The sequence below is a fragment of the Stegastes partitus genome, unplaced genomic scaffold (assembly GCF_000690725.1).
Source record: "Stegastes partitus isolate 25-593 unplaced genomic scaffold, Stegastes_partitus-1.0.2 Scaffold1214, whole genome shotgun sequence".
NCBI lineage: Eukaryota > Metazoa > Chordata > Actinopteri > Pomacentridae > Stegastes > Stegastes partitus.
In genome coordinates this window covers 13,678-38,132 of record NW_007578945.1, presented here as the reverse complement: position 1 = coordinate 38,132, position 24,455 = coordinate 13,678, and the positions used below count along the sequence as shown (strand labels likewise).

Here is a 24,455-nt window from a genome sequence, read left to right as displayed (position 1 = left end):
TGATGTTAAAATGAACATTTATAATGACTCTTTGTTGCCGTCGCAAAAATAATCTTTAAAAAACAATTCAATTATTAACACTGAAATGCTGACTTCACTGGTAGTCCACGAGTCATAAAACACAACTCACTGAATTTCTTTTACAAACACAGTACTACAGTTACATTAAATAGTCATTACCGTTAAATCTATTAATGAATAATGTTCAAATAAACTAATAATAAAAACAATGACACTTTTAAAATCCTCTCATTCCCTCACCAAAGTAGCTGTTGTCTTTTTTTTATCAACAGTGTATCATTTAGAAAATATACTGCTTCTGAGATGTTTCTCTGACAAAAGCAGAAAACAGACTGGCAGCATAACAATAATGGTACATGAGCTCAAACGTTGTACGATTAGGGTGATGTTTTTCAAGGGGAGTGGAAATGGGACGGAACCATTCCAGTGATCTAACATTTAGTTATGCAGGCTGGCAGCCTTTTGGCTCAGTATGGAATTATTTGGCACTCTTGCTGACAAATATTTGCCATAAAAAGCTTTCACACTTTTTCTAAAATGGCACAAGAAGGCATTTTTTCCTTTCTGAACATATTCAGAGGACTTTTTCATTTTAAAAGACATATAAATGCTGTCCTAGAAAGCCCTTTAGGTAGTTAACACTGTGGACTTTCACAGATTCTCCTCGCTCGTCACAAATGAAAGACAGAACCGTTGTCGTTAATATCAAAGAGAAATGCACCCAATCAACAAAACATCACTTTGCTTAGGTTGGAATAATTGATTTTATGCTGTCAGTCCATTTTTTTCTGAGATGGAAAGAACAGAGGTTAAACAACGTAAAACCGAACCCCGAAAGAAAATTTACAATGACGTGAAAATGTTTGCAAGGTACTGGCATGCTTTCTTCAGTGTACACTTAAGCAAGCGTTTAACCCTGCAGAATTGTCCAGATAACCAGGAAACAAAAAGAACAGTCTGGCAGAGTTTGACAGTAAAAGTGGTGTAAAATATCCAACACATATATGAGTTCTTGGGGATGGAGAAGGTCAACAAAGTTCATGGGAGGTTCAGAGGGTCAAAGACAAAAATGGCCTCATGTCTGGTTGGCAAAGAATCCTGTATTTTCTCAGACGAAAGGGCTCAGAAATACCTTAATCCATTTAAAGGGTGGACACAGTAGCAGGTGCTCGGTGTGATGGAACACAAATCGTGATATCGTGTAGGCTGAGAGCGTGAGACTCAGGTAGAAGAGGTTTTAAGAGAGGAGCGAGCAGCCTTAGCCAGTTTGTAGAGTTTAAAACCAGTCCTAGCCTTCTTGTGAAAGGGCTCCGTGGGGGTGGATGAACGTCCAGAATACATTTGGAGTGAGAATCAAAACAAACATGACAACTTTTGGAATGATACTGCAATTCGTTTGGCATTCGGATGTGAAGCAGTAAATGCAGCGACAGGGGTGTGCAACACAACAGAATGAGACAGAAACATCGTTCGTATAGCTAGACCTTAACCATTCAACGGCTTCCTCTGTGATTTTCATCGTGTTGAGGTGGCAGAGGCAATCATCGTTTTGCTGGTGCCGGTTTTGTCTCTCAGACCTGACTGCTGTGTCAGCCAGATGTTGAGCTTGCATCCCTCAGTGCCTTCAGTCCAGTGCTTTTATCCCAATTTGCTGGAGAAACGAAAACCACGTTTAAATTTGGATTTTTTTTTTTTTTTTTAAAAAGCAAAAGAGGATGCAAAAGGACAAAGGTGTACAGATCCGTCCTGGTTTCACACGTTGGTTCAAAACAAAGCACGCAGTGATTGACACAGACCTCTGCTGAAGGGAATGTGAAGGAGAAGCCTTCCTTCGAGTGAGGAAACAGGTGCTACTTTTCTATTTTGTCTGAGACTCCAGCCCTTTCCATCATTCATGAGACCCAACAGGATCAGGGAATAAATAAATAAAAGTCACATCAGAGCAACAGCAAAAAAAAGAAGGAAAAAAAACAGAAAAATGGCAATAAAATAAACTCAAACTGTTGAAAGCCAACATGGTTTGCTTCATTTCACACCCAGTATGACCCACTGATCAGTAAAGTGCATTTATGCAACACCAAACAAACAAGATAATGTTGACAGCGAATCGGAAGTTGTGTTAAAACATATCTGGTTCATGACTGTGGCCGTGGGAGGCCTACCTGACTATAGGTGAAATCTGTTATTGACATAGATATTAACTCTACATGTATTTGACATTCCTGCCCTGAATTTACATTAAAGACCGATAAACATTCGACAGAACTGAAAAAAAAAAGCAAATGGGTACATTCATAGATTAGATCTGGGCTTTTAAGCTGTGACGTAAAACAAGTCTAGACCATGATGAGACAGGTCACATGAGGTTTAACCTGCTGGAGAACGAAACGCATGCCTGATATCCTAAAAACACAAGGAGCCAATGCACTGAGTAACATTTTCACGTTTGCTTGTTTCACATTTTTAATACTCCTCACTGCACCTAGAAATCTAAAAATCTTCTCTGATGATGCCGAGAGATGAACTTGATCGATGAGAAATCTGATCTCAGATGTGTGTGTGTGTGTGTGTTTGTGTGTGTGTGTGTCTGTGTCTTTTTTTTTGTTTTCGGGCCAACATGACAATAATGAGCTCCCTCCCAACTCACAACATAAAAAACAACTTTGTTAACATGAGGCGAGTAAACTTAAGTGCTTTACATTTGACTGCATGCAGCGTTATGTCATTGAATGTTGCGAGAGACACCTCGCAAATTTTTGTAGTTTTTTTTCCTCCATAATTTACTTTGATACCATGCAATAGAAGACGTGCAAAAAGATAACACCTAACTCCACAAACACATTTTTGATTGTTAATGGCTATGTTATGAATGCTTATAACATGTTATGCTTAGTCCATGCTGGCCTATAGAGACATTTGTGAGAAAACAGCAGTACTTAAGCCACAGGTCAAACAAACACACAAGGGATGCATGGAGTGTAAAACAACATGGATCCATAAAAATCACAATCTTTAACTCTTACTCTATGTACCTATGGGATAAAACAATGCACAAAAAGTTCTTTGTCCTTTGTTTTCTTAAGTAATGTATTTGATTATCTTTTCTTAACTTAAAAGACAGTGTTTGATTGGCACTTGATCAGCACTTCTAAACAAGTTATTGATATCTAACATTTGATCGCACATCTACAATTTCAGAAGCTGCGGAGGTCTAGTTTGGCACAGGTTGTACTATGGAGTCTATTATTACTTTTACTATCTTACCAATACTGTATAGTATTCTATACACCTCGTTTTATGCTCCAGCCTTTTAGAGCATGTTTCTAATCAACAGACCAGACATCTTTTCAACTAAAATATTTTGTATAGTTTACTTATCAAATAGCAGCATTTTCATAACTTACAAAAAGTACATGTAAACCTATTCATTCAAAATCTTAGTAATTTCAAAGGTTCATACAACAGACATAAAACACAAAACAGGACAACATGCTACTATATTGCTTCCAATATTCTTTACATTTTCTTACTGTCAAACTAAATCATCAATGACAGAAATATGGACACCACCGGTCGATGATGAGTCATCATAATGCACAAACAAATCGCGAAGCTAATCTTAATCAGGCTTAGTTGGCACTCTCATCATCCACACAAATATAACATAGTTTCACATTGTATCGACAACGCTGGACTGCATTTGGACTACAAACTAGAATAGCTACAATAAAGTACATATAGATCATATGACATGACATATTGTATTCCACAGAAATGAATTCTAGTCATTTTCAGATAACAGGATATGCATAAAGGATGTCATTGTTTCGGCTTGAGGTCACAAACAAGTTCCCACCTTACTCTCGCTCTCGTATGCATTCTGTCCTTACTATGCTGTTTGGAGGCCGACACTTGAGGCCAGCCAGTGTATGAATATTTACTCAACCAAGATTTGCCTTCTTTTGGAAAAAAAATACATCGCTTTCTCTTCCCTTGAAAGGCCGTGGATCGCCGCCTGAACCTGTCTGGATCCTACTTGTTCTTCTTATAGAGGGAATCTGATACTTTGAGCTAACTCTGCTGGTTGGTCTTGGTGGGTGTCACAGTTTCGGAGGCAGGTGTTTTCTGTGCATTTTAGCCTTTTGTGAACTCTACGGCCCGGGATAATGTTTTCATACCCTCGCGACCTATAGTGCATAACTCCCACCAGCAGCACATCCAACACACCGCCCATGAGAAGACAAGACAGGAGGAAGGAGAAAGAGGGGGAGAGCACAGTGTAGGAAGAAGCACAGACGGGGATCAGGACACAGGAGGAAAATCAGAACGGTGAGAAACAGCAACATGCAGGGGAATAAAATGTTGAGAGAAAGAGGAAAGTTAATGAGGGGCAAAGAGAAATAGCGTTTGGCACTATGTATTGATCAGAGAGCTCCGACGGACAGCTCCCTGCAGTCAAGCAGTCCAGTTGCATTGATAAAACATCCCCTTGTTTTGTGCTTGTATCTTATTATATGCTAAAATCTTGGGCAGTAAAAGGTTATCTCATGCAGTGATTTCACTGGTGGCCGGATCGTCGCCGTGGATGACCGCCAAGCCTTCCAGACACGTAGTGAAAGGAAAGTTGTCAGGTAGGAAAAAAGGCTCGCTGTTTGCAATTGCCACGCATAATGTTCAGACACAAAGAGCTGTTTCAGATCTGTTTACTTTCAAACATGAATTATGACAAATGAAAAGGCTATTCATTAAAATTTTCCAAAAAACTGGGAGTGGTTCTGATTTTCTTGGACACTACTCAGCACCAACCCTCACAGCCGTGTATTCAGGAAGCTGATCATAGAGCTTGGGTTGATGGGGACAATTGAACGATGTCTTTAGAGCAACGGGGGGGGGGCGGAAAGTGGACGTCGTAGGATTGGAGAATACGGTGCGGGAAAATGTGGTGAGAATAGTTTGTAGTTTGCTGATAGGAAAATGTCCGCTAATTGAAGTGCAGTGCATTGGTAAACAGAAACATCACAAGACGCTGGAGTATAAATGCTCTTGTGGCGATATCCCTCCCGTCAGTATTGGTAGGTCTTGTGTATGTGACATAGATGTGCACATTAAAATATACTCACATCCCAAGCAGGGACAGACACGCTTTACATTGTGTTCTTAATGTCTCACAGTGCAGTCTTCAGAGACCCAGTGTACTCAGGATGAACACTATGGATAGCAGCACAGAAGGAAGCCAAGGTAATCTTCGAGTGCTTAGAAATGCTCGAGACAATTAGCCTGCCTGCATTAGACAAACAATTGCCCATAAAAGACAACGATGCCAAAACATTTTATGTTTTATTATGTGCTCCACCCGAGGTTAGTGAGCTTTAACGTGTTTTGGGAACGATAACAGGCTGCCTGGTAGAACTGCAGAATCCTCTTTTTATTCTCTCTTTTTTTTCTTCCTTTTTTTTTTTCCGTCTTGATGCAAATTAGGAAGGACGGCTCACAGAAAAAGTGAGTCCAAACCTTCTTTTCAAGTGTCATTCTACTTCCCTTTCATTAGTGTGTGTCTCTTGACTATTTGGTACCCTTAATGTAAAGGCAATAGTTTCTTTGTTCACAGATATTGGTTCATACAGCTTTTCTTATCAAAATGCTTTTGTAGTGCTTTGTTCCCTTTGCGAACTGAACTGGTTAGACACTGCTTCAAGGTAGTCTGAGCTTTAAGTTTATACTTGGGAATTACAAAACGTCTGACTAAGGCAAAAATGATATCAGGTAATATCTGTTCGAGGATGGCCAATTTTTTGTCTTAAAAAAAAAGAACAGAAAAGAAAAAAAAACAAGGCCTGCATTTGGAGCAAGAATGGACTTGGAATACTAAGACTGGATTGCTTTATCATCACAAAAATGCTGAAATCAATCATTTGTCATTAGGTGAGAGAGGCTGGGTTAGATCCAATGGGCTACTAATGGCTGGACGACACATCGGCTGTTTTAAATCAAGTAAAGAGATTAGTCGCCAGAGAGATTTTGATTTCATGGTAAAGGAGATATAAACCTAATCCTATAGCACCAAGAAAGGGTTAAACAACAACATATTTCTGTGTGTTTGGAGCTGTGACTGAATATGCAAATATGTTTCAGTGTTTGTGCGTTTGCGGGAGCATCATCTATGTGTGTTTATGTAAAATATATTTATACATTCCTGTGTGTCTCCTCTATCCTCTCACATTGATTATTTAACCCCTGAACTATACTTGCAGACAGCAACAGTGAAGTTCAGACTGGGTTTGAGTTATACATTTCTTTCACTGCAACACAATATTTGATCCCTGTAAATAAAAAATAGCATTAGGCTAATATTGTTTTTACATTCAGATCAACCTGCATTCACAGGTTTAAATAATCTATTTGTGTTTGAATGAGACCATGTCAATAAATAAAGGATGAAAATATAAAATACCCAAATTTAGAAACTTCAATTATGATATGAGCCAGAATTCAACATATGTCAACAAAGATGTGATTTTTTTTTTTTTTTTTTAAGAAATTATACTCAGATTGCTTCCCCATAGACTGAGATGACCTCAGGTGCTTGTCATAAAACCTCATCCTGTGAACAATGCATTCTGCATTGTATACAAAGAGCAAGGTTTGTAAAACAGCTCTATTAGCTGGCTGGAACTTCATCTGACTTGCTCAGCTCACCGGGAGCTGAGGTTTGCAACTGAAATTAAAACCAACAAAACCAAACACAAAAAGGAAAATAAAACAGCTATGAGGTTTTGGAGGAGGGTGAAGCCCTGCGGCCTCACCCTTGAATCTGCAGCTTGGCAGTGGACCAGTTCAGCTTACTCTGATCACCATCGTCAAAAGGACTCGACACAAACTTTTAAAAAACATCAGGACGTAAGTCCTAAAAACACATTCACATTTCACACACACTTATCTTGGTTGTCTCCCCCACCTCCTCCTTTGTGATTCTCTCATTTGATACTGAAATATTGAACAGATATTTGGACGTTTCTTTTTTTTCTATTCATCGTGACTCTCAATTCCCTTCTATCTCTGTCTTCATCCTTTCCTTCCTTGCTCTTCTTTTTCCTTTTAGCCCACCTTTTGTGGGTTGGTAGCACGCACGCCCTGCTCGTAAGTGATCCGCTGGCTGATCAGATACTGCGCTGCTTGCGTAGCGGCTGGCGACCCTGTTATGGTAACTTTACGGTTCCGAGTACCAGGAATGAACTCTCCCTTTTTGGAGATCTGGATGCGGGCTCCTGTCAGCTCCTGGTACTCTACCAGCGTTTTCCCTCCTTTTCCCAAAATGGCGCCCACCAGATTCTCCGGCACAGCAATCTCAACCACGTCCTTGGCCCCATCTGCCAGCTTCTCTGTTGCCAATAGGGAGGAGGCCATCAGTGGAGATGAAGCATTTAGGTAACCGTTGGAAGCCCCGGTAGCAGCTGCTAGAGACCCCAGGGAGAACCCACCGAGGCCTGTAGCAGGGTGGCCAGCACTGCTGGAGGCATCGCTTGCGTAGGAGGCCAGCAGGTTAGCCGCCGCTGCAGCGGCTGGGTTAGCACTAGCTGCTACTGCAGCGAGGACCCCAGAAGCAGCTGCAGGGTTGAGGCCCAGGCCCAGCGTGTTAGTGTTGTAGCCGTAGCTGGCCAGCGTGTTGAGGGCTGAGGTGATGGCCAGCAGGTCATTGCCAGAGAAGCTGGACATGGCGGCAGGGAAGGCGCCCATTCCTGTCAATCCAGCCTGACCCAGAAGACTGGACGCGGTGGCGGCTGCTGCGGCTGCGTTGGGCAGCACCTCGGCCGTGTTGGCGTAGGGGGAGCCGGTGGGGTTGGAGTTGGCCACTGGGCCCGAGACGTTTGAATAGCTGATGTTGAGGCAACTGCTGCTCTGAGGGTCCTCTTGGATTTTCTGCACTATGATTTCCACAGCCTTACGGTTCTGCTCTGGCTCCCCACTGATGGTCACCACTCGCTCCTGCAGGTTGATGCCCTCTGGCTTCTGGGAGAGCTGCACCCAAGCCCCTGACTGCTCCATCACCGCTTTGACTGTGGCTCCGCCCTTGCCAATGATCAGCCCAGCTGTGCTATTGGGTACGATCAGTTTGGCCTGTCGAGAAATAGAAAAATTGTGGTAGCAATAAAAGGTAACATGAGAAAGATTTAAAAGCACAAATGGTCAACAGAAAGATGGATATCGCTCACTGAGTCAGAGTACTATACCAGCCCCCGCTTTACTCAGCGATTTGTTAATCCCAGGGGTTTAGGCTGCAGCTGCCACACGGCTCTGTCTCGCTATGAAAGACTGTCGGTAAAAATAACCACATACCCTCACATTTTCCTGACCCGACCAGACTGTGGGTCATGGCCCAGAGAACAAGCGAGACTGGCAACTAATAAACAAAGCGTCCTGGAAGTGAACTGTTCCTACCACGTAAGACCACACAATGAACACACAGAAGCTCACCTGTTTGACTCGGTCGGGGTTGACCGTGGTCTGTGGCTGCAGTATGCTGACTGGCTCTGGTTTCTGGGCGCTCTGGGGCATCTCGCGGACTTTCTCCGCGATGAAGTTGTGGACGCCATTGAGGGCTTCGACCGTACCCTGTATCAGACAGACTCGTTCTGTTGTTCCTTTGATGAGAGAGGAGGAAGAGGACAAACACAGGAGATGGGTTACTCTAATGTGCTCTGAGTGGGTACTTGGCAAGCAGATTTGAGGGATTTGCTGGGGGGCTGGGCTAAAATCTACATTTATATTAAGATGCCTTGGCAATGAAGAATGTTCCTTGACATTTCACAAAGAGACCCAATTACTAAGCTATTCCTCGCTTCCTCCATTTACACAATCAACAGAGAAACAGCTGAAAGACTGAACCGTGCTTGGTTAGCGAGCCACAGGGGGGGAGAAGGATTCCTCTTCAATGATGTAACACTTTCAGTGCTGTAATACTGAGCCTGTCCTTGCCTTGCAGCTCTAATAGACTAAACACACATTTATTCTTCCTCTAGGCTTCTTTCTACGCCCACATTGACGACCCAACCGGCATTCCGTTGCCATGGTAAAGGGGCCGAGCTGTGGAAACAGGTGATGCAACAGCGAGTCCTTTATACTTGCTTGCAAGATTTTTAAAACACTCAGCCTTTTGTGCCGACCTTCCTGCCTTGCACTCTTGACTATTTTTTGGTCAAATCTGAAATTTCTCCTGATTTTCTTCGCTGCTCTGACATACGGCTTAAATCTGAGAATCAAACCAAACCACGAGGCACCATTTTCCCCACTGATTGGGTAAAATGTGTAAATGAGAAAGACCAGCTGATGAGTTGATCTTGTGTTCTTCTACTTCATCGTTTTCCTCTTCATTCAGTTCTCAGATTTCAAGACGAGTGACACAAACATGTGCATCTGTCCTCCAGCCCTTTACCAGCACTCAGAAAATGCTCAAATAAAGTGAATGAAAATGAGCTGAAGTCAGACCTGATCGGCTCCGTGCCACAGATATGTTGAATAATGGATCTCGACAGCCAATAGGTCAGCTCACACATACCAGGAAAAGCAATAGAAAACTCTAATTAGGCAAAATGGAGGGAAAGGGCACCTAAACTGCTTTGACCTTATTTGCGTATTTACCTCGTTAAGCTCCCGTCACCTTATTTTTTTTCTCTAGAAGAGACTATAACAAATGTGAATCCAGATCCCACTGAGAACCAAGCAGACTATAAATGAAACCTGCTTGGACAGAAGCACATTCGGCGTGTCGTGGTGCTGAGCGCCACCAGCCTGTCATTCTTCAAGTGACAAAGTGACGTCTGCGAATACAAGCGCTTAACCTGCTGTAGACGTGTGTGTCCTCAGCCCATGCATTTTTTACACAACATTATATAAAACACGTGCATAAAGCTTTCTAGATATAAAAATGCCCAAAGTCCAGGGCCAGTGTGTAAACCAATCAGATAACAAGTGGGTATTATTTCCTATGATGCCCAAATACCGTTATTTACCTTTGTGTTTAATTAGTATTGTAAGTCAAAGCAGTCAACGGAAGTAAATTCTGGAATCGTGCTTGTGTCTGTAGCCAGGACCCAAACAGAATGGGTTAGAATCAGAACATGTGCATGACTTCATGGTTCTGCTGTGACTTTCAGGAATTTCATGTGGTCTCATTTGCTGTCATTTTCTCAGACTGAGCAACCTCCTTTCTTGCCCCACACAGATGCAAAAACATACAAACTAGGCCATCTTGAGTGACGCAACCCATCCTTAGAAGACGTCCCGGCCCGACTCGTCGTCCACACTGCTTTATCTACACTTTTCCAACATGAAGTGCTGAGTGAGGAGTTCCCTCTGCTTTGCACACTCACATCCAGCTAAACATCTCAGCATCCACAAAGATTTTCACAGATGGAGAATAAGTATTGCTCCCAGGTCGCTGATCGTTTATCCTAAAGGAAAGACGATGATGTGTTACTTCAACTTTTGTCGCTGATGATACACCATAAAGAGCTCATAAAACTATCTGAACGCTGGATTTTTTTTCCACCCTTTCCACTTCCTGAACTGCTTGCGTCAGCTCTTGCCTTGCGTCTCTGTTAGAGAGTGACGAATTTCATAATAAAAGCTCTGTGCTTTGAGTCACAGCACCAGTGAGCTTGTCCTTTTCTTGGCAGCAGGGGACCGAAATGTGTCAGTGCCCCAGAGAGCACACATCTCAGCCTTCAGCTTTCCCCACAAGACCAGTGACTCTCAGGTCTTCTATCTTGATCCTGAAGCAAGAAAAGTTTCAACACTTCTCTCCGGTTGACGCAGCCTCTCCGTGATGAGAAACTGTCTCTGCTTTAGCTTGTCCAAATCCTTTGTCTGATTTATTTAGACTGTTAGCATGCCACACTTAAAGTATCACCCATAATTACTGTCATCACATCAGCAGATTTTCTAAGTAATTATTCACACTACAAACTGAGCTGAAACGGTTTTGTTGGAAATCTCAGTTGTGATTATATTCATCATGTCACGTTGCTGCCATATGGCTCGCCTTCGTAACATGTAAACACTGATTTTAATTGTGGGAATCTTTTGTAGTGAAACAGAAGACGTCTGCTGGAAAACTTTTACATGACATCACGCCCTGACCAGAACTTCCCACCAATCCCTGTGGCCATCTTTGAAAGAACAAACACAGAAAACAAGTCCAACTTATTAGAGTATTTTCCTGGAATTTAGCGCAGAGAAGCAGGAACTTTAGTGACAGACTGAGCTGCTCTGTGAACCTGGTTCTAGCCGGCTGGAAGATGAGCAATGCAAGTAAACTGTGCGTGTAGGCACAAATGGGATTATGGGTCCCCTAAAGGTATAAATACAGCAGTAATGGAGGATCTGTTTTCCACTGAAATACACCTGGAATGTTTCTGTTGAACAGTAAGGACACCAGAAGTCTTTTGATCAGGCCTCAAAGACAGTTTAAAGCTGAACACAATCTTTTTCTGTAAGATAAGCCTGGTGACATCCTATATTCTGTATTGTCTTGAAAAGACGTCCTGACTCAGCCGTTACGTCGGTGGTCTCTACATTTTACAAACAGATTAGATGTACAGCTACACTTGTCTTAGGAATTCCACCAGTGCCCCTATAACAGCTGTGTGCTCTGGTCTTCAGCAAACGTCACCAAAACAGGTGGAAATGGAGTCTTTTTGGGGATTATGCCAGTAGTGGATTAATACAGATTTGCCGCCCTGTATGTGACATGAAGTAAAAACAGAACCAGACTCACGTTAAACAAACATTAAACCCTATAAATAGTGTTATATTTGACCAGTAAGCATCAGAAATACATACGTCAGAAACGCTAAGCAAATACATGAAGCAAATCAAACGATGGAGAGCTTTGAAAGTTGTGTTGAGCAGCAGAATCAACTAAAGCAAAACGTGACGTGAACACGGTGAACCATGTCAGCAGCGCAACGTTTTCTGTACGTTCAGATCCACGTTAATCCCGTGACAAATGATAACATCTGCACACCAAAACCACTGTGATGTTCCTTCTATTATGAAAGCAAATGGAGGAGCTACGCAACACAAACTGCAGACGGTGGAGACGGTTCCTCAGACATTTTGTGACACAAGCAAAAACGACACAACTGAAAACAGACAGTTTTACTCTGTACGGTAATCTATGTCACAGTTACTGATCCTCACTGATGCGTGTCTTGTCTCATTTTCTGTTGCTACACAATCTTTGCATAGAACATTCTGGTTTTTTTGGTTTATCTCACTAAAAAGTGTCGAGCCAACACCAGACACGGCGTTTACCTGTCTGGCAGCTCCAGTACACAGCATGGATCTACAACACAGCTCGCAGTAATTAAAAGCCAATCAGGAATTCGGTTTTCCTTTTTGCAAAGAACAAGTAAATGGGTTTAAATTAGAATGCTGTGCTAACAATACTCAACGAACATCAGCAAAAGAGCATTGCAAGAAAAAAAAAAATCTGGTAGCATCGCGCCACAGAACAATGAGTCAAGTACAAAAAGTTGAAAAGGTCGAGCACGGGCGGGCCTGGGTCAGGAGGAGGCTCAGCTAAATGCTAAAATAAGGAGCTGTGGCACAAGGGAATCAAATCACTGTGTTATCGGACTGCTGGGGTTTATAATAGTAGCTAGCACTGGTGCTAATGGCAGCTAGTAAGTAGTAGAGCTCTGAAACATTTCATCGGCATCCTTTTTATAATCTATAAAAAAAGATCAAATGTTTTCATATGAGACAATTTATATAGGAGGTGTGTGTGTGTGTGTAGGTGTGTGTGTGTGTGTGTGTGTGTGTGTGTGTGTGTGTGTGTGTGTGTGTGTGTGGAGACTACAGGCCGATATATTAACAGCAAAAGTTTTTACTGCCTAAAAACGTGTGTCAGCGTCAGCAGTCATGGGGTCTAATAACTAGCACAGGTTGAGCACTCCAGCATGCAAATCCATAAAGCTTTATGAGACAGTTCCTTCATTTGAAAAGAACTAAAGAATCAGGATTCAGGAGGTTTATTGTCACGTGCACAAGACAACCAGGCAGGTACATTCTTGCTTTGCCGCTCCTCCTTAACCAAATGTTCACAGTGTAGTAAAACAGCACAGGCCAAGATATCCTGACTTTTAGTCCTGAGTGTGGGTCATGCCCCAACAACACGACATGAGCTGTAGCTCAGCTTGATCGTGTCTTCATTAAAACCACAATGAGGGGTCCAAACGCCACAATTCCAGCTTGCAATACAGGTTTTGTGCTAAACAACTATCCAGCCGAAGCCCAAATATCTGTGACTACACGATTTTCTCAGGCAGTACTAGACAATATCCTACAACTTTGACAAGTCCACTGGCCTGTGTGTAAAGCTAGGAGAGTGTGCCTTTAATCAGCTGACCTTTACCGGTCCCAAAAAACTGTAGCAGTTGTTCACTTGTTGTGTAATACAATGACACGTCCAATCCTGAGCTCGCAGATCAGGTCAGGAGAGTCCTGCTCTCCAACACAACACAACACTAGCTCCATGAAGCAGAACAACAGACGCACAACACCACCTTTTAACAACTGCTTCTGCTTAAAGTTGGACGATAATTTACTGGAGACACAGACATCAGTCTTGGGAAGTAAGTCTGGGCCCTAAACAGAAGTGAAACTGTCCAAAAAGGAACATCAGTACACGCTGCATACGGACACAGAGTTGGGAAACAACGAGGTTTATGACGGTTCTTTGTGCGCTCCTTTCTAAAGGGAACAGCTCACCTTATACACTGTGGAAAAGCAGCGTCTCCCACCACGAGTTCACTATTGTGATTTATATTTTATGATCCGATAATGGAAAACATACGCCTTGTGTTTCTATGACATCACAACAACCTCATGTGCTTCGTGCTGTACAAAGTAACTCAATCCGTGTACTTGGCTGGAGGCCAGCTGCTCAGAGGGTTTGAAGTTTTGTTTCTAAGTTTGTGTTCAAATCGTGAACTCCCACAACTCTCTGTGCAGCTGCTTAAATATGCGGATGTGAGTAAGTAGGTGTAAGTAGGCGTGTGTATGTGCTGAATGCACAGTACAAGTGGGTGAATGCGTAGCATGCTGCATGTATGGGGGCTGCAGCAGTTCAGCCTCGCAACAGCTTAGTCAAATCAGAAAATGAAAATGGGAAAAGTTAGCGTCCGTGTGTTAGGAAGCGAGCATGCAAACAAAATTTTAAGAGAAGTATGATGTCATCGAATCTGGCCGAACTCTCCCAGCTACCAGGAACCAAAGCTGAGTGAAACAGTGAGTGGGGAGGAGGAAAGAGGAAACTTGGCGTGTGTGGGAGCAGCTTGAGTACAGCTGGGAGAGGGGTCATGTCCACAGAGAGAGATTGAAACAGGCTATTTCTGGGCCTGCCCCCCTGTCCCCTCGCTCACATACAATCATGCATCATCCACACCCTTCACTATCTCCGCTCATCCATCTCAGTCTGCCACAGCAGGGCCCAGTTGTACAGTTCCCCATCAAGACCTTTAAATTCATGGTTTCATGTCTTCCACTGACGGATGGGTGATGTGAGGAGGGTGGGAGTCTCAGACTGAGCCACCACAGACAGGATAGCAGAAGAAAATGGCTGCATCGGTTGTTGTCCCTTGATTTCTCTGGTGTGCAATTGTGCTGTCGTGAGTGTGCTTGGTCTGCTGCAGGATGAGCGATAAGGGCGTGAACTGTGTGTAGAGGCATTAGCATGCTATACTAGCCCAAACCGTAGCTGATTCAACACTAAAGGAAAGTAAAACAGATGTAGCTGATAAGTCTGACATGCTGAATGCTGGCCTCTAACGTTTAGGACAAGTTTTTTTTACCAACTTCATCAGGTTGCCCACACTTAAAACAGCAAGGTGTCGCCTCCGCTGACCTCTCAGAAAGCGGCACTCTCAGCTATTGTGCAGTGTACAGTAGCAGTCGTTTCATTTTACTTGTGTGGGCCAGAACAACCACCCAATCAGATCCTTGCCAGCACTCTCTCCCTGAACTCTTCTTCTCACTCATCACGATAATGAGTAGGGGGATGGGCAGAGCAGGTGGTGGCCTATGAACACATCCACAATCCAAAGCGAGAAATAAGGACACATATCACTCCTTTTATTTGCTCCAATGCCAGTGAACGAGCCGTAACTCATTCCCTCAAACGTAGCCGGCCTCCCGTGCAGAGAATCCCAGCCATGCCCTCTGAACATGCGTCCTTTCATAATGCGGTGAACTGAAACATGGTGGAAGAAACAGGACAGGAAAAATATTTGCTCAAACATCCTTCTTTTCCTTTCCCTCAGTAGTTCAGTGCCATGATGCAGTCAGTTCACTATATCACATCTAACTCACAAAACAACAGGCCAGCTTCAAACTTTTTGTATTTTCCCTATAGATAGTGTAATATTTTGTCCTTTACAGCTCAAACTAAAGAGGTCATAGGACAGACTGACTATGTAAAGTAGCCATTATGGTGGAAAACTGCATTCTGGATGGACGATTTGAAAACATCTGGAGTATTTCTCACGTTCTGAACCTGGGCTACAAATTACAGCTGCATGTTTTCTATTTAAAGACAGGATTTTATGTTCTATATATATATATATACAGTAAAAAGGACACTACAACACAGGGATTATTTGCTTGCATCAGTTATCACAGAAAACATCTGGACCTAATAAGCAGCGAGACGCTCAGCACCTGTTATTTTTCAGCAGGTTGAAGCCTCCTCTGAGGCATGAAGGACAAACACCCAGACTCCTCTACGACTCAGCCGTTTTGTATTTGGAGGATAAGATGGTTCAGCGTTGACCTCCATATGATAGGGGTCGCTGAGCTGCACGAACATCCTTCTCCTGTTGCCAGCTTTGAGTGACATTCTCCAGCACAATCAGTGCTTTGGATGTATGTCCTCTGCAACACAGCATTTGCACTTATTTTTTGGAGAGGTGGACACAACGGCACGATTTTTACTAGAAATGTCCGACAGTTGTTATACTGTAATGACATAAATATTGTAACCCTACAATGAAGCGTGTTAACCAAGCACCTTTATTGAGCGTGAAATCGCTAAGCGTGCTGGTAACCTGACGGCCGGGGCACACGTAACATGGCAACGCCTGCACATCAGCCTCTGGAAAAGGAACCTTTGTTGTGTGTCATAGCCCGCAGACTCGCTGCACACATTTAATCCATTATGAATAGCAGAAATGCCAAAAACTAATCTTACAAATAAATGAAGTGAAATGGCTGCAGACTTGAATGCAGCGTCTGACAGCTGTAACATCTACATGCATGTTTAGTCCCTCAAGGACGTAAGGATAATTAAGTTCAGAGTGTTTATGATTGCTGTGTGATTAAAATGGACTGCAATTATTTCTGGGAAGCCAAATGAAGAGGAAATATCAAGTGCTGTCTTCCAGCAAGGCACCACTCCTTCAGCTGGGTGACGAGGTAGACAGCTCCTCTCATGTACGTACGCCTTTATGCTCATCAATTTTAATTACCGAGCGTTCATTCTTACCTGGGTAGAAGTCTTTGGATTTGGACAGCTTAATGGTGGCACCCGTCTCTTTCTGCAGTTGTACGATGGTCTGGCCGCCCTTGCCAATTATAGAGCCGGCTGCATAGCTGGGGATCAGCACCTTCAAGAAGTACTCACCCTCCTCTGGGGGAGAGACACACAAAGTGGGAAAGGGTCACATCTTGTAAAGCAGCTCTGCACATCATCATAGACACCACACTGGTACCCAGCCCCCAATAACCTGAACAAGCAAAAGATTACAATGGGATCCGCAGCTTTGACATATATGGGAAAAGGTACTAACGTATTTATGATTCTGTGTTCTGCTGGTGAAGGGAAGGTACCTCAAAAGACATGTTTGCCTTTTGAGTAGGAGTCTTGGTAGCTTTCACTGCATTCACATTTTACCAGAGATTGGTGACATGTTCTGTGTCCTGTCCCAGATTTCTTGTGGAGTAAATGATGACCTCCTTTCCAGTTTGCAGAGGTCTAATTTTAACTGTTTTCAAGGAGTTTTAGCAACCACCTACTAAATACACAGCCAAGCCCGGCGTTAAAACCAGTCTTCACACATGAATGGAAGGAAAGCAGAACTAATAGTTCAGCCCGAATGTGAAAATGATGCATCCTGAGAAAGAAAGTGACACTCGGAGGACTAAACGCAAACACATGAACTCATTCTCCATGCAGTTCATGAATGCCAAGACAGAGTGATCCTTCGTAATTAACAGACGTGTGGAGGACATATGGGAACCAATCCCACAGATTTGTTGAAAGGGTATACTGCCAAGATGGTCTAAATCTCCTCCATTTTGGAAGGGGCTTCGGTGGCTTACAGTGGCTTGTAGCAGTCGCTGATTGACAGCACGTCAGGTTGAAGAATTAGCGGCCAAACATGTTTCTCCCTTTCAGCTGGGAAAGTTACTTTTTCTATAATTCTAATTAAGAATTAATCAGCACCAAAGCGGGAAAAACGTCTGTCCAAGAACACCCTGATCACACTGAGTGCATAATCTACTAAACAGTAATCAGCCACATATTGAGCTCGGACCCAAATACTATTAAAGAACCTGCCAACAACACATCAAAAATATGATATTTATAGATGCGTGGCAGCCAGGATTACTCACTGAATTCCAGATATTATATAGATGACGTCATGCTTAACTCTGAGTAAAGGTGCATACTTAGTATACTGAAGCACTGATACAAATACTCTGCTCTGCATGCTGATGTGGATGCAATGACGTCATGTTCGATCCTTTTCAGCTGCTCCAAGGGTGACATCACTGGAGCGGGTAGAGATGTAAAAAGGCACTGTCCGTCCTAGTATGACGAGATCTGTGATATATTTTAAAGTGTAGCACGAGAACGGATTTTCGATCTCGGCTGTCAAAGCCACAGGGTCTGTCACAGTGTCACTGCATCCCTGTGCAGGGTCCCGACTGTGGGGGCTTTGACCGGTATGGTGGGGATGGATGGAGGATGGATGGAGGATGGATGAATGGATGGATGGATGGAGGTGGACCGCCCTGCACTGAGACCAACCTGTTGCCTCAGTTATGCACTCATTAGACTCAGATGTGAATGAACATGGCACTGTGACATTAAGGAATTTCACAGCCTACATGTTGGTTCTTCTCCTTATTGCATTAATATGCCCCTCATGTTCCATTCAGACACAGGCTTGTTTTTCGTGCACATCACCCATAACCAATTGCTCTGACAAATATACAGACAATGACATGACTGTTAACGCAATTTCACTTTCGATTTGGATTAATTAGCCGTACTCATGGAGACAATCCAAAATCCCATGATGCATTATGCCTACATTAGCATGGACTCGCATACGTAGACATCATCAAAAGCTAGGAAATATGTCAGGTGTTGGTCACTATGTCATTTTTCTGAGAACAAAGAAATAGAAGAGAAATCTTCACGCAGACATCCCACAACTGGCTCAAATCCTCCCTGGCCATTTTCTGATATTTGGACTTCTGTACTACATTGCAGTCAGCTCTCTGTTTTTCTCTCAATGAATAACAATAAAATGACCTTGGTGAAAAAATAACCATCATTCACGACTGACTCGGTCGCCGTAAAGCTTTCGAGACCTCACTCCTATCGCAGTGTATCAGATACCGTGGCCACAAAAAGAGTCTCATTTGAATGATGCTGATTGCAGGATCCAAACATCCAAAGACCTGTTGTTGACAGACAAGCCCAAACCCACTGCGTAACTTTCTGCTCATCTTCAGCCAGAGTAAACCCAGCAGGGGAGGAAGCCACTAAGATTCCCTCCATCGCCCTCACAGCCACGTTTGCTGTCATTAGTCAATAATTAATTCCGTCCTAGTGTCTGAGATCACAGTAACAGGTTTTAATGGCGTCATGTGGTAGAGTAAACATGGCAATCTGTTGCTGCAATCCGCCAGGGAACGGGAGCAGTGGGGCACATTGGGAAGCGGAGCCAGTGGGGTGTTAGTTCAAACCCCTGCTTCCAATACTGGAAGGATGGCTTGGAGGAGAGACACGGACTCTGAGCCAAATGTGTTTAGTTAAGTCACTCGAGGGGGGTGGGTCAGGAGGAAATGCCTTGTGACCGTCCTCCCTCCTTCCCACTACCCCTCCAAGTACCCATTCTGCATTTCAATGGACTAACCTGCTCCTGACAGGCAGCAAGGACGATGGAACAAAAATGAGCAATAATGAACAAATGAGCTTCAGATGTATGAAATTGCATGTAGTCTAGCATGATGGATAAATTCAACAAGTCAGACATAAAGAGTTTGAGGCTTACCCATTCTGAGATCTTCTGCTTCTCAAGTCCTCTGTCAGATCGCCATCAATGCCGCGGTACAATCTCTAAAGGGGATCTTAACATTAGCCTAGGCATAGGTGCAATGGTAGTGTTGAGGAATGCGGCCAGTCGACCTTTTTCACCGAGGTCTAATTCATCAGTGGGTGCAGAAAAAGAGATTTCACCGCAGCATCCGAGCCATGCCTGCAGCTGGCCAGAGCCTCAATTGTCTGAGAAAATGCTAATGCAGGCTCTCAGTGTTTTCAGTGAAAGACGGCACGCATTGTTCAAGCCTGCATCGGTTTGAAGGGGGGGGTCTTCCCTGCCGCATCACCCTTTTCACTGCTCTCATCCATATTCATCGAGTGGCCTGTCCGTCTGCAGCAGCGCGCAGGACTGACACCTCGCTCGGCCAATGGGCAGCCTCCTCCCTCCAGAACGTCATGTCCCCACCCCCCGATACCGGTCCCAAAAAATTGAATTTTCTCCCCTACTCCGCCTCTTTTGACGCAGCACTATAAAGTATGGCAGTCCATTCACTCACTTTTTTTGTAGAAAGTGACAAAGGTGAAGTGGCTGAGGGAGCGGGCTTTAGCGGTGAATGAGGAAGCATGTGGAGTGACCTTCAACGGTGGCTGAAGAGGTGTATGGATAACATAAGCAGATGATGAAGGAGGTGGAGGAGGAGTGATCTGAGACAGCGTGCCTTACGCCACCCACCCTCCTTTCCTCCTTTCCCCCACCCCCAATCCCTTAGACGGCCATGTTTGAGAGGGCGGAGGGGCTCATCAACCATTGCAAATGGCAGTGCCGCAGAATGGTGGAGGGGGGTGATGAAGCCAATCACTACGCCTATAAATCTTACACCGAGAGGTATCTTAAGTGACTGAATGTGTGTAAAAACTGCAATGTGCATGTGCGTCAGTGTCTGCGCGTGGACACGGGAGGTCCAGCTTCATTTAACTGTGCTTTCCAGGGAACCTACAGAAAGCACAGAACTCCTTTTTTTTTCCTGACTGCTGATTAGTTTCATCCACAAATCAAACCTGAACATCGTGGCCCATTTGGTTTTGAAGCAAATGCCTTGCAGAAAATTTTAGCAGTCTCATTTACTGAGAGATGCTCTGGTATATAGACACAGCTTCCCTGTAGACTCCACTCCCTCTCACGGTCTATCTATCTCTCCCTTTCTCTCCGCTTTGCTCTGTCTTCATTTCTATCGCTCTCTCTCATTCTCTCTTTCACTGCCACCTGGCAAATTCACAGTCCGCTCACGTCACATCGCTCTGCAAGGGCACCTGTGTCCTTCCCACCAAAAATTAAAAAAAAATAAAAAATACAGCTCACATTCCTGTGCCAACCTTTCCATTAGCAACATTACGAGATCATACCTAATCCCTCAGCCACACAACCTTTTGGAAGACACATGCTTGCCAGCAACATGGGCTCAGAGTATGGGTAATTAGAAAGAGAAATGAATGAAAGATGTTCATTTTGAGGAGAGAAGGGCAACGCTGATAAAAGAGGAGTAATTTCCCTCATTCAGTGTCCACGGCTCTTAATGCACAACGAGGGGCTCAGCTTTGAAAGAGCACAGGCTTTCTTCTCTTTGTTGTAACTGCCAGTCATGTTAATGATCAGTTCGGTAGGAATAACGTGATCAATATCAGACGTAGTCAAGGGGTTGGTGATTACAGGGATGGCTGAAGATGATCAGGCTGTCTACCAGTGCTGCCAGGCAGGCTGTGGGTTTGCATTGTTACATGTAACGCATGTGCGACGGGAGGCGATGCTGAAACACGTTACATAAAGCACCGGGCGACAGGATGCTCATGAAACATTTGTTTTCTGTAAGTCATTACAAATGTGCACCTCAGGTGAAGGTAGACTGTGTGGTCGAGCTCAGCCTGCAGGATTGTGGTAAAATTAGCCCCAAAGTGCATTAAACTGTTTATCAAAATGCCCCCCACACTGTCTGACATTTTGCCTGAATAACTCTAATTCAAAGACAGATATTGCTTTTGAGATTGTGCTAAGCTAAACTGTATTACAGAAACTGCATTTTGCGTATAATAAATACAGTCAATACCTCCATGAAGAAGAGCAATAAGGGGCCTGTAGACAGACGCTGCAGTGATACAAGTCACTGAATAAAATGGACTTCATTAAGATCTGATGATAAAACAGTTTAATTCATTTTTGACACTCTGATGCTGACCGCAAGCCAAATTTGTCTTGACAAATGAAAAGCTGCACGTTCAAAATCTAAATGACAAAAACGAGTAATTCCTGGTGTGTGATGTTGAGCTTATACACTTCCTGAATCTTAGCATTTATTTTAAAATGCTAGCAAAGCGCTAAACGCACACATCGTGATTGTAATTTGAAATATTAATTGCACGTGTCCACCTTTTTTTCTACAATGCACAAAACAGCAGCAGCTTGGGGATGAGACGGTAATGACTACAAATGGGACGTTCTCATTGTTTTCCTTGATTAAGTGATCAGGTATTGTTCAAAGATAAGATCTGCTTTAGGAAGCCATCTGGAAAACCTTTGCCTCTGAGAAAACAAGGAAGCCTCTTCAGAGTTAAACCGTCATCAGCACAATATTAATTGTGCAGCTCCAGACTCAGAAAGTGTGATGAAGCTGCCTTTAAAAACCAGCAGTCGGCTTGGTAGAGCAGGATGAAAGAGCATTAAAAAAAAAGTCTGACTGTGTGAAATATGCTTTGCAGTATTTATCAAGATTTTCCAAATGTAATCTCACACCATCAAGCCATTCCTATCACCTCAGTATTAGACAGGAAGATTGTGGCAAAGTCTGTGTACCACGCCTGAATGGTGAAAACTCTCCTTGAGGCAGAACGCCATGTGACTGCACTGTTCCACAGAGGTTTTACGGGTGCTAATGGAGGACATATGGGGGGTGAATCAGTTTTAAAATACTGTCTGGTGGCACAAGGGTTCTTATGTGCCCCGCTGAAATTACATTTCAGAGGTGCAGTGAGGTGCAGCAGAAGCGTGCTCGTGCTGTTAGAAACAGGATATAATGCTGCTGCCACTGAATGGCGGGGTGTCTGGGACACAAAGACAAAGAAATTTCAGTAACATATGGTGAAGAAACTGCCTATTCTCTGTAGATGTCTAATTAACATTAAGTTCCTAAATAAGTGGTCCCTGTGAGCTGCAGACCGTGACAATCACAAGCTGAAATAAGATGTACAGTAGCTGGATTCAGCCATCATCCTCACTGCTGCACCCCGACATCTTACTGACGAATAATAAAGCATGAGCACACACACCTCCTTGTTGATTCTTTATTGGCCAAAACCATTTTTCCTCCAGAAAAGGAAATTCAGATCAATTCATTAAAATGGCGCTGTATTATTTCTGCACTAGTCTCACTCCTGCTAGATGTAACGTGGAGGGCTTCTGTCTGATCTGTTATTATCCTTTAACTTCAATCAGAGTGTTCAGATTTCCGTGCAGGAATATCCTCGTTTGACAACAGCTGCACCACCCAGCCCTGCTTGTTGAGCACGTACGTGGTAAGAATTCAAGTATTTCAAAATTTTACCATCACAGAGGCAGCATACAAGCTGGTATGTCAGACAGGCTAACAAAATACCAAACAGATGCTGAGACTGGGCAGCCTATAAATAACCTGAGTTTGATAGGAATCTAACTACCACTGGTGATGAGGGTGAACCCTGAAGGGCTGCATGATTTTCACTTGTTGGCTTTTCTACATAGCTCACCTTTGCACTTAAAGTGTGTTAATGCGACAGCTCTGAATCAGCCTAAACCAGGAATATGTCACTAAAATGTCAGAGATCTCAAACACTAAATCTGCAGAGACCTGCATCCATCTGAGGGGAACCTGAGAGTGCTGCTGTTACTTGTCCATTTCTTGTCGGTGCTCACAAATCAACAGCGGATCAAAGAGTGAGATCAGTGGGACCTCAACCCAGAAAATACGTCTCCCACTCCAGGTGAGTGGTTCCCCAGTGATCTGAGCCGAGGCCCGAACAGGATGTTTCCCGTCACTACTGATTCACAAAGTTGGCACTATAGGATGCAGGTTAGAGACTGCTCTGACATGACTGTCATAGGCTCTCTTCTTCTTCTGTTTCTGCCACTGTAACCTGTCAACAACTTCCTCATCACATCGTGCAAAGCGCAGATTTGTCTTTGGTCTCTGCACAAGAAAGCATGAGGGAATCCCTGTCAGAGACTGCAACACTGACACAATGATAAGCAGCATGTACACTTTATAACATTATAGCCTCTGCACACAAATCACCACGTCTCTTCTGAATGAAAGACTTCACAGCACACCTCCAGATGTGGAGCCCAGAGGTGACTGGGTTCAAATTCAAAGCTGACCTGAGCCGAGGAGGCCGCTGGCTCAGTCAGGCTGCCTGCTGTCCCTGCTGGGATCTGCAGCATATGAAGTAACAGCTATAAACACGGGCAGTGCTTCACAGTGCCAAGTGCACAGGTGCTGCATGTTCGGCTGCAGCCAACATGCAGCCCAGACCTGCTGCTGGGCTCTGCCTGTGTTTCAGTGCATTCACAGTGGAGCTGTGTTTTGCTGTTGCACTTCCACCACACATGCAAAGGCTCGCACAACAACAGCTCTGACTTCATGTGGAGGAGACACGGTGGAGGAGCTGCTTCTTGTTTCTCTCTTACCTCCAGTGTTGGTGCGTTTGGTACAGCCGGCCTCCTCAGCCGGAGTTTCCAGCGGTCGTTTACGGGAGTCCGCGTTATCAGCCTCCATATGGGGCTGCTGCAGGCTGTGGAGGTTCGGATTTGAGTAGATCCCGTTATGGTCCACGGCTGCTCCGCCACCACCACCGGCCATCATCATCTTTCCCCCGAGGAGCTGTAGATAGATTTGCGCTATTCCCCCTCTCAGTCACACGCACAGCGCCCTCACCACCACCACATAGCCTGGTAGCGCGATACGAACGGCAAGTTTTTGGGGCTCGAAACGGTCTCAAAGGGACCAAAATGTCAGACAACACCGGGATCGGGGTCTCCTCTTCCCGCTGCCCTGCTGCTCGTCTGGCGCGTCCCTCACAC

General features: G+C 44.0%; 1 protein-coding gene across 1 annotated transcript; it reads right to left on the bottom strand.

Annotated features, from left to right (window-relative positions):
- Positions 1 to 24,455, bottom strand: LOC103368852 (RNA-binding protein Nova-1-like). Its single transcript, XM_008297362.1, has 4 exons — positions 24,063 to 24,455; positions 16,562 to 16,705; positions 8,494 to 8,660; positions 1 to 8,136 (listed from the first exon to the last, which is right to left on the bottom strand). Exons 1-4 carry the CDS (start codon positions 24,238 to 24,240, stop codon positions 7,117 to 7,119), a joined length of 1,509 nt encoding a protein of 502 aa, XP_008295584.1. The 5' UTR covers positions 24,241 to 24,455; the 3' UTR covers positions 1 to 7,116.